At 26.7% G+C, this 12,273-nt stretch overlaps 1 protein-coding gene across 1 annotated transcript; it reads left to right on the forward strand.

Annotated features, from left to right (window-relative positions):
• Positions 1-3,028: 3,028 nt before the first annotated feature.
• On the forward strand, positions 3,029-4,722 carry LOC105800378 (pathogenesis-related thaumatin-like protein 3.5). Its single transcript, XM_012631476.2, has 2 exons — positions 3,029-3,559; positions 4,103-4,722. The coding sequence occupies exons 1-2, from the start codon at positions 3,082-3,084 to the stop codon at positions 4,519-4,521; spliced, it is 897 nt and encodes a 298-aa protein (XP_012486930.1). The 5' UTR covers positions 3,029-3,081; the 3' UTR covers positions 4,522-4,722.
• The last annotated feature ends 7,551 nt before the right edge of the window (positions 4,723-12,273 follow it).

The following is a 12,273-nucleotide window of genomic DNA, read 5'->3' on the forward strand; positions in this document are numbered from 1 at the left end:
CCACTTATCACTTTGTCACTTGATCGAAGTACTCAAATCCGCGTTCCGCTCAATTTGATCATTTATTCATATATCGGGCTTACCAACATGTGTTAATTCATAAACCATTCATGGTATTATTTCATGCCAAATCATATCTGAATATACCATACACACATACTATGAAACTTTATTTTCACACATGAGCTTAAACCATGACCAATAATGCACAAAAATAAGCATCATTCATATTTCATCGTTTATGAGTTATAATCAAACATATGACCATTTATACACGAATCATTCATATATTTCCCAATTTTCCTCCTCCTCCTCTCCATTCCACATCCTTAATGTGTATAACACACTTAAACAACATTAACCATAATTTCAATATTCACTAACATGTATATTCAAAGCTGTTTATCCGAGTCAGAGTCACTAAATTATTTTTATCCGGAGCTACAGAGCTCCAAATTAAGATCCGATAATTTTCCTGAAACTAGACTCACATATCTTCATACCATAAAATTTTCATAATTTTGGTTCAGCCAAATAGTACAGTTTATTCTTTAAAGTTTCCCCTGGTTCGCTGTCTGACAGTTCCGACCACTCTTCACTAAAAATTAATTATCTCATTGTACAGAATTCGGATGATGTTTTAGCTTGTTTCTTCTAAAATAGACTCGTTAAGGATTCTAACCATATAAACTATAACTCATAATCATTTTTTACAATTTTAATGATTTTCCAAAGTCAGAACAGGGGAACCGAATTCATTCTGACCTTGTCTCACAAAATCTATTATATCTCATGATTTACAATTCCATTGCTTACATCATTTCTTTTATAAGAAACTAGACTCAATAAGCTTTAGTTTCATATTTTATTCATCCTCTAATTCAATCTCTACAATTTTGGTGATTTTCAAAGTTACACTACTGCTGCTGTCCAAAACTGCTTTAGTGCAAAATGTTGATTTCCATTTTGCCCCAAATTTCACAGTTTATACAATTCGGTCCTTCTCAATTAACCCCTCAATTAATCTAATTTTCTCAATTAGTACTTTACTAGACATTATAAGTTGTTACACAACTATTGAAATTCAGAATTTCCACATATAACTCTATCTTCAAACTCTTTTACTATTAGGTCCCAAACATTCACTTTCTATTCAATTCTTTCAATAAAATCAGCATATGAACAATTTAAAGCTCTAATTTCATGCTAAATCATCATATACTTCCAGCACATATTCATATCAACTTTCAACTTCTTTCATAAAATCAAAACTAATTAATTTAACAAGTGGGCCTAGTTGTAAAAGTCATAAAAATACAAAATTTCAAGAAATAGTCAAGAATTGAACTTACTTGTAATAAAAATATGAAGAACCAGCTTGAAGAAGCCCTTCCATGGTGTTTTAGCTGATGAGAATTCAGAAAATGAAGAGAAATCTAGATAATTCCACTTGGGTCCTAACTTTATTAAGCAAATTTTGCAATTTTCCAATTTTGCCCTTAATTCTCCTTACTTTCTTGCTGATTTCATGCCTCTGTCGTCCAGCCCAAATAGACCTTGGGTCTATTTGTCTTTTAAGCCCTCTTCCTTTTATCATTTAAGCTATTTAATCATTTCCCAAAATTTTGCATTTGTTACAATTTAGTCCTTTTGTTCAATTAATTATCGGAACTTTAAAATTTCTTAACGAAACTTTAATACTAACTTTTAACACTCCATAAATATTTATAAAAATATTTATGGCTCAGTTTAAAATCCCCGAGGTCTTGATTCCTCATTTCGATTCTAATTATTTTAATATTTATTTCTAGTGCACTATTCACTATTTCAAAAATTTTCCTAACTTCATATTTAACTTATACTTACTAAATTAATAATATTTTCTACCCATTTGTCGAATTTAGTGATCTCGAATCACCGTTCCGACACCTCTGAAAATTCAAGCCATTACATTTTTTTTTCGTCAGATTTGTGGTCCCGAAACCACTGTTCCGACTAAGCCTAAAATCGGGCTATTACACCCCTTCTATTGATTTTTTTAATATTTATTAATATATCAAATAAATTTTTAATATAAATTTAGTACTTTATTAAATTTAATATTAAAAAAATTAATATTTAATTTTAAATACTAAATTTTGGGTAAATTACTTGGTTACCAATTATGAAATACTTAAAAGGAAAAGTTGGATAATAAATTTAGTTTTTCAATGTTTATACATTTATTAATTTGATCTAAATGTAAAAATTCAATAGATTTAGCTCTCAATATTTATAAAATTTATCATTTAATTTTACTTTTAAAAGATTAATAAATCTAGTCATAATCATTTTCAAAATTTGTCAATTTAATTCTAATTTTAAAATTTATAAAATATATTTAAAAATTATTTTTGAATAAAATATTTTAAAAATATAAAAAGCACAAATAATTATAAGTAAAAAAATAAAACATGTGTATTAAGAAATAAAATATAGAAAAATATATTACATGATCTAAAAATAAATCAACACAAAATAAGTTGATAAGTATTAGAAAGAGATTAAAATCGACAAAATCATATCTCTTAATTCAGTTGAGCTCGTATTTTTATTTTTTGAATTAAACTTTCTCGGATATATTTGGACTACTGAAATTTAATTCAATTAATTTTTTAATTTAAAACATTTGGTTTATATCAACATACGTATCTTTTCTTTTTAAAATAATGTAATCGATTTAATCCACCAATGGGGCTCCAATCCCGTTATTGGTATGTCGTACACAATCAATAAAGCAAGGAATTGCTTGTAAAAGAGGTCATCGCCAATGGCAATGCGAACAAAAACAGAAAATACTAAACCCAAAACGGCAGTATTGCGACTAATTTTACAGCCTCAGCAAAGCAACGTAGTCTTAGCCCTTTAGCCTTAACCTTTTTTCTTGGATATCCCTCATTTCCCCTTTTACTAGATTCTCTCCAAAACCTCAACATTTATTTAATCATGGCCGAAACCTTAAAAACCTCCAAAAAGAAAAAGACCCAAACTTCTATTTTTTTGCTCTTTTTTTCTCTTTTAAATCAAAACAGTGTTTAACCCATGTTTCTTAGTCATCATGTCTTCCTTATTATCCTCGCACTGTTCGTTTCCATGTCCCATTGTTGCACTTTCACAATATCAAACAACTGTCCTTACACCATATGGCCTGGAACACTGGCCGGTTCAGGGTCTCCGCCGCTTCAAACGACGGGGTTTCGGTTGGATGCCGGCCAAAGTGTTCGAATCCCGTCGGTTCCTGCGGGGTGGTCTGGTCGGATTTGGGGTAGGACAGGTTGCAAGTTTGATGCCAATGGTGTAGGGTTATGTCAGACCGGTGATTGTGGGGGAAGGCTCCAGTGTGACGGCAATGGTGCTACACCGCCGGCGTCTCTTTTTGAGATAACACTGGGGTCGGGAAATGAACAAGATTTTTACGATGTTAGCCTTGTGGATGGCTATAATTTGCCTATTTTTGCTGCACCTCGTGGCGTTCATGGCTCATGCAATGCCACTGGCTGTTCTTCTGATCTTAATCTGCGTAAGCACTATAAGAAACAAACTTTTATTATTCGCACAACTTTTCTTTTTCCTTTTTGTGATTTGATACTGATTCTTTTTATTTTGATTTACTTTGCCCTCCATTTTGGTTAAAATTTTGTCTACATTAATGTAACAGTCTACGAATATTTCACTGCGAACGTGATTTTTTAAATTTTCATTAAATGTATATGGATTATCATAGGTTATTTTCATTAACATTTTAATAGTACAAATAGTTTTTCTAAAAAAACTATTTAATTAAATATTGAAAACCAACTAAAACGACAAAATAATAAATGTTAAGGGTTAAATAATTATCATTATGCCTTTATTAATTGTTTGTAATAATAGTTTATATAAACATAATTTAAAAAGAATTACTATTTGACAATACAGATTCAAACCTTGTCATCTCCTTCCTCTCACTTAATATTGTAATAATAATAAAAATATTTTTTTTAACCATAAAGTAAATCATTGTTTTGAAAAATACCCAAAAAATTTACCGTATTTATACTCTTTTTTTTTTTTTTTGAAACAGGTTGTCCTAAAGAGCTTCAAGTGGTGGGGGGAGCCGGTGGGGGTGGGGCGGGGAGAGTGGTGGCATGCAAAAGTGCATGCGAAGCATTTGGGCTAGACCAATATTGCTGCAGTGGTGAATTTGGTAACCCAACAACATGCAGGCCTTCATTTTATTCAACCATATTCAAAAAGGCTTGCCCTAGGGCTTACAGTTATGCCTATGATGATGGCACCAGCACTTTCACTTGCAAGGCCTTTGATTATCTCATCCTTTTCTGCCCTAATTCTCACAGCCCGAATAGATCATATAATGGATATACGCCTCCACCTTACGAGGATGGGACCAAAGGCAAAGTCATGCATACCGCTTCCTCATCAAATATACCCTTTCCCTTTCCATTTTTCATCTTTCTTCTTGCACTCATCATGTTCTTTTGAACACATATACATATACGTATGTGTATATATATGATTTATTGTATTTGATGTTGTGAGGAAGGAGAAAATTAGGGTTTATTGGGCTCATTTGGGAAGCATGGAACATTGGGAAATTTAGCAGAGGAAATGTTTTGGCAAATGCCACCGACAATACATATTGTATATATATACAGCTGATCAATGAGACTCCGGTTTATGCTATTTCGTGAATTGGTTTAATGCTTTAGTTTGGAATGCTACAACGTTCAACATATCAAGGATATAATGTTATGATTATGTGTGACATGTATTTCAATCATTTTATTTAGTTAGTCAATCGAATAGAAGTTCTTATATTAAGAGTTGAATCACATTTTGTCTTTTCTATTAAAAAAAGGGGCCAAATTAATTCTTGGATCTTTCTGTTAAAAATTCCATCATTTTCTACTATTAAAAACTAGTTCATGTATGTCCGCATGAGGTACACGTGACATACTACGCGTCATTGTCTAGTTATTCTGTGAGCCACGTGAATTTTTAACAAAACAAATAGATCAAAATTTTAACATAAATGATCAATTTGTTCTTTAGTCTAACTTACAAGAATATATAATTTGTTCATTTTTTTAAATAGAAGAGGCAAAGTGTAACCTGATTATTAGTATAAGAATTTTCATAGTATTTTTACGATCAGCTAAATTATTTATATTCAACCTCGTAGATTTGAGTTAATTTTATATACTAATCATACCTTAACTTATACTCGTAGATTTGAGTTGATTTTATGTACTTATCATAGCTTATAGATATGTACAATAAAATATAGATTATATATACTAATCCTATTAATATATTCACGATGAAAGAAATAAAAATAATTTTAAAATTTTAAACAATGATTTTAAAAAAAAGAATAATAATTTTTTCTCAATCAAAAGATTTTTATTAATGAACATAGAATATCTTACAAAATCGCGTCAAGACATAAAAATAGAACATTCATAATAAAAACAACAAAACACCTTGAAATCAAAACAAGAGAAAAAATAAGAGGCACAATAGAACAAAGAATAAAATCAATTACAACAGCCAAACATGAAGCATTTTAACTCACCCCATTTCCATGAAATCAACAAACTATTGTGGTCCCTGTGAAGAGGAACAAACTTAACCATCCCCACCTCATCAATGAAATCATCAACCTCGCTCATGATAAAGCCAAAAAAACATACAATAAGATAATAAAAATTAAATAATTTATTAATGGTCCTTGGTTGTATTGACAATGTTAAAATACAATGTTTAGAACACGATTCCTCTCTAACTCATAATTTAGAGGATAATGCGCTTCAATGTACTCGCATTGACAACAATATTCATGCTAATTGAATTAAAACTTAACTAACCGCAATTAAATTCTAGAAAACTTAGGTTTAAGTTCCTAAGATAATGATTTTTTATGGAATTAAAAAATTATACTGTGAGTTATATATAATAATTTTGGAGTATGAGTGGGCGTTGGGTACTCAAGGAAACAGCATCCAATGCTTAAAGAGATGTTGTCCAAATTCCTAACCTCCACAAATTCTTACACTGCCAAAGGTTTACTTTTAATCATGTCGTTTCCTTTACTCTTTTTTTCCCCCCAAAAGAAAAAGAGAAATTATCCATACACTTTTGATTCTAATAATTATCAATATGTTAATACAATGGATTAAGCTCGATAGAGAAATCAAAATGCTTGGCAGTTGACCCATTTTCATTTTATATATTTTTCGTATGCCAAGTTCGAGCTGTAATTTGTACACATGTTGAGTTTGTTTATGGTTCAAATTTTTTTAAATATTTTATTTCATTGGATAGGGATAAGAATAATTTGGTAATGCATTTCATTATTTAAAAACAAATAAAAAATATTTATTATAATATTAAAGTATGAGATGTCACATAGAAGAAGGGAACTATTTTTATTTCATGGGATATAAAAATTTGTTAGAATTGGGACGGTTCATATTATAGATAGTGAGATTGAGGTTGAGTTTTTGTATAGACTATGAGGATTGTTACTATCTCTTGCTCCGGTGTTGTGGGGATGTAGGTTCCAATTATTGAGTTCTCTCCTTTGTGAGTGTAATGGTAGGATAATGGATATCAATCCATAGTACCATTGAAAGTGACTTGATAAAATATTTGTCGAGCCCGAATGCGATTAATGTTATTAAGATTTTTTATCCATATATCTTTTGAGGATTGTGTGGTCTATTTATGTTTAGGCGAGGTTTATTATATATTCTTGGTAAAATCATGTATAAAGCTAATGAAATTTTTGTAATTATTTGAGACTAGAGTGAAAATCAATTAAAACTTAAAACTCAAAAATCAAGATTTGTGAAGTAAGTTACAGATATTGGAATCAAGATTTATGATTGATATATTTTAATAATAAATAGGAGTATTGAGTCAGACATGTATATTAAAAATCCAAATGATAAATTGGATAATTATTTACTCACCCTCACCAAGTACCTAATCAAACAATTTAGTCCAAAATAGTACATCATCTTTAGGAATCGACATTATTCAAAAATAAAACACAAATCCAATGAGCCGTCTTCACGTCAAACCTTAGTTTTAAACTGAACTAATCATCTAAACTTCACCAACTCTTGGATTTTCCGGTTACATATCATCTAATTACTTTTGTTTTTCTTTTTATATATATATATATATAAAAATCGTGATTTGGAATGAAATAAAAAATTATGAATATCATTTAAATTATTTATTGAAAATAATCTTTTAAAAATGATATTGGTATAAACCTATTAAATTAAACTCGAATAACATTTAATATGAGATAATAATTTTGATCATCTTAATACTACCAAAACTAAGTCCAACTTAGGAGGTTTGGTATATCTAATACATAAAATATTAATATTATTTTGCTTTGAAAATGGAATATTATATTTTGTTGAAATTTTCGTTTAAAAAGAGAAGGCTATTTTAAGTGAATCTTTCCTTTAAAAGAAATTAATAATTCAAATAAACGTGTTATATTCTAAGTGTTGTTTGACAATAATGCACATAACAAATATAATATATGTTATTAAACATATTATTTTCACCCAATCATATTAAACAAAAGATGGTGTTAAGCAGTCATGTTAAATTGCATCCCATATCCAATGTATGTTAGTGATATTAACAAATGGTCCACTAACAATTCATCACAATTACAAAACCTTTTTTGTTTTCAGCGAATCAATTCAAACACTGATGTCGTTCATTATATGTTCTGATCGTATTTGTTCTTTTTGATGCAATATTTGGAACTACCCGTAACCTCTTCCAACCCATAAATAGAAGGATAATACACTTTTACGCATTCAAACTCACATCCTCCTACATTAGCAACAATATTCATGCCAATCGAGCTAAGACTCAATCAACAGCATTTGTAGAATTTTCTTTTGCGGGAAATATTATTAAGTTTATATTTATAGAAATAAATGTCTGAATAATAAATTTTATTCTAAATTAAAAATATATATATAAAGTTTTCATAAATTAATATATAAATAATTCTCAACTAGTAATTGCAGACATTTGTTAAACAAACCTTGAATATTTGGCAATGTTTTTCATTAAATTTGTAGTTCCATGTGAATAAATATTGTATATAAACCGCGGCAAGAAGATAAAAAGAAAAATTTTGAATTCAAAAACAAAAGAAAGTATGATTAGGATCGTAAATTAATCATAATGGTGTTATTGATTGAGTCAAAAGCAAGAAACCAAAAGGCTAGCCCCAGGTGGCTTCCACCAACTTTATTTTCTATTATTATTCCAAAACTGCTCTTATTTATTCACAAATATAAATGGTATAATATTGTACATAAAATTTTAATTTCATCTAAGTTTCATAAACAAGTAATATAACATTATTTTAAGTTTACATATTGCATATATAAATAATTATTGAGTAAACTATACTAGTAGTCACTTAAGTATCAGTAAATTTCTTTTTGGTCACCCAATTATGAAAAGTTACAAAATGATCATTCAATTATTAGTATTTTTTTACCTAACTATAAAAAGTTACAAAATGGTCACCGACTATTCAAAAAAATAATCATCGGGCTAATGATGGTTGCTTTTAAAATTGACAAAATAGTAATTTTAACTCTCAATATTTATATATTGCGTCAATTTAGTCTTAATTATAAAAACATTAACCTCAACATTTACATTGTGTAATTTAATCTTTGTTGCAGATTTTTTTATCCTTTCACATAAAAATAATACAAAAATGGAAACATAAAAAATCCAATATAATAATTTTCATCTTTTATTCATTATTTTAAAATTAACTTTCAATGTCACAAAGAAAAGTAAAACGCAAAAAAAACCAAATTATACAATGTGTAGATGTTGAACGTTTTTTTTTGAATCGAGACTAAAATAACATAATTTGTAAATGTTGAATGTTAAAATTACTATTATGTCAATTTTAAAAGCTACCACCGTTAATCAACTATAACAAAAAGACAAAATTAAATAGTTAAGTCATCATTCTATAACTTTTAATAATTGGGAAGAAAGAAATTTACTAATAATTGGATAATAATTTTATATTTTTTAATTAAATAAAAATACTATTAATTAAGTGACTATTAACATTAATTACCCATAATTATTTTTATCCAATATAAAATAAATTTCATCTCCACCATTCTTCCCCAAAGATTATCTCTCACAAACCAAGTTTCATTTCATTTTAAAATTGAAATCATTTATGTAATTAGTAATATTTTGTATAATTCGTATTACATTATAAAAATATTATAAAATTAATAATTTATGTAATTAGATAATATTTTATATAGCTACACAAAAAAATAAAATTAATGAAATTTTTTTATTTAAAAAAAGCTGACCTGAAAACTTTTGATTTTCAGTACACATTTAGTTTGCATATTCTCAAATCTCATTTATGGACACGAGGCGGACAGAGAGGCCAATAAAAAGTGAACCAATCACCCAACCTACCCACCCACCCACCCACCCATTTTCTTAGATATTAGCAATGCCAATGTCAATGGCTGCCAAAGGGAAATAGAAGAAGAGAATATAGAGACTTCAATTATACACACAATCAGTAACGCATTTGATCCACACTTTTTTCATAATAAAATGAAAAGTTGTGTAGCAGTGGATATATTGCTGCTGGCTTTGATGATGTTTCAACATGGAACAAAATCCACCCAAATATCACTCCCCATTTCCTCATTCATATATATATATTTTTTCACATATGATTTTCTCAAATTTAATTAGAATCTCGTATGATGACTTGATAGTTAGAGTCTTCATTGTTTCAAGTGTAATTTGAGTTTGAATCGCACTACAATCATATTTGTTGTTCGCGCTGTGCTCTATTCTTGTATTTTACAAAAAATATACAATTGTAATTAATATATCGATATAATTAAAATTATAAAATATAATTAGATTAATAAAAAAATACATTTTAGATTCTATCATAATAAAGTTAAGTTGGATTAAATCATAATTTAATATTTTTAGACCCTCAAATAACTCCTTTTATTATTAAAAAATTATATAAATATTTATAATTAAATTATATTTAATTAATTCAACTCAAAATTGACAAATATTTACTTAAATTCGATTCAAAATTTAATGAAGTAATCAAATCCAACGACCGCCAAATCTACACATGGTTTTATACTAATTGTTGGATCAAACATAACCCTAAGTGTGCAACATATTCTCTTCCAAAAGCAGACAATTTTGATTATGACGTGTGATTTATTCGCATATAGTTAAAGTCAAGGGCTTAAATTCAGTACCCGTGAGACTATTTGTTTTTTTTCTTTTAAAATAAGTATTGCAAAATTCAATTTAATTAGAAGATAAAAAAAAAATCAAACTTTGAGTTATTGGATTTTTCGAGTCAATTTGAATAAGTGAGTCGATTTAACTGTTTAGTCAAATACTAGAAATTCTATCACACGTGTGTTGTGTAAACCATAAATCTAGAACACAAATATCATTTAAAACAACATAAAATAATGAAACATTTGATTTGAAACTAATTAATAATAACATATAAAATATGTAAGTTATTAAAATGAAAAAATATTTTAAATTATTTATCATGGTGTTGTCATTAATTTTGAGTCGATTGTCGAGTTAACTTGTAACACCAACTCAATCAAATACGTTATTAATATTATTAATATATACAACTAATGGAAGTAATTAAGTGTGCATAATAAAATTAAAATGTATAAAAATATTGAAATAAAAATTTAATTGAGTGGTAAATTAAAGGTTTTATTAATGTATATTAGTTTTTTAAATGAAAAGATTAAAATATCCTCAAATAATATAAATTATTTTGATTACGAATAGCATTTCCATAACTTTCTAATGAAGTTGGTGATCTAGTTGAGGTGACACAAACTTAGTTAAGAGTTTAAATAATAGTATAGATTCATATTATTTTATTGACTTTTATGAACTTTTTAAATTGTTTATCCTTTTTCGACATAGGAAATCATGTATAAATTTAATATAATAAGATACATATATTACAATTGCGACAAGTGATGCATCTCCATTTTATTTTTATTTTTAAATGTAATTAAATAAACAATTTATTTATACAGATTAAATTTAACAGATAAATTAATTTTTTTCAAATTTTAATTGATTTAATTAATCATTTATCTTAAACATAAAAATATACAATTTTTTTTCAAAAATATGAAAAGATAATAAACCTAAAAATCTTTAAAAGTTCATTTGTGTTGTAATTTTATTTCAAATATTATACAATTTTTCAATCTTCTTTTAGAAATCTTAAGTAACTTTACAATTTATTAATTACATTTTCTTTTAAGTAATGCACGGGTTAGCAAAAATTTTTAATTTAGAAAAAATATTAATTTATATATTATCTCGTTTGCAATTATATTAAAATATACAAAGTTAATTTGTAAATTTAAATTTTTTATTTAAAGTAAAATACTTTCTTTTACTATGTATTTTGTTATGAAAATTTAATAATTATATTAAAATTTACTTAAAATTAATATATAAAAATCATATAATTTTTAGCTATTATCTCTTGAATAATTTAAATTATAATGACATTTAAAAAAATTAACGATACTAAATTATTTATCTACATAAATGCCATGCCTCCAGGATAATTTGATAGATTTAAAATTAATAAATATAAATGATACATCAACAAAAATTAAAAAAAAGTAAAAAGAAATTATAATGGGATCTAAGTTTTAAAGAAATTTAATAAATATTAAATATTCTTACTATATTTATTTAAACGTTTGATTTGAAAATAAAATTTTAAAAATTATTTATAACAGCTTTTAAAATAATTATCTTTTAAATTAAAAAATTATCTATAAATTAAATTCTAATATTATTTTCAAATCACTTCACAATAATTATTATATATTTTTAAACATCAATTATTAAAATTGTAAAAGAATTCTTTTAAATTAAATAATGTATCCATTAATTAAAATCTAATATTAATTTCAATCACTTCACAATAATTATTATATACTTAGGAGGTTTGGTATATCTAATACATAAATCATTATTAATTGGACATTTTATTTAATTTTTATCTTATCTTACATTACAATATCTAATTTTACCTTACTATTATTTTTATACTAATTGGAGGCATACTTAAGTCCCTCAACCATAATT

This window comes from Gossypium raimondii, chromosome 9, assembly GCF_025698545.1.
Source record: "Gossypium raimondii isolate GPD5lz chromosome 9, ASM2569854v1, whole genome shotgun sequence".
Taxonomy (NCBI): Eukaryota; Viridiplantae; Streptophyta; class Magnoliopsida; order Malvales; family Malvaceae; genus Gossypium; species Gossypium raimondii.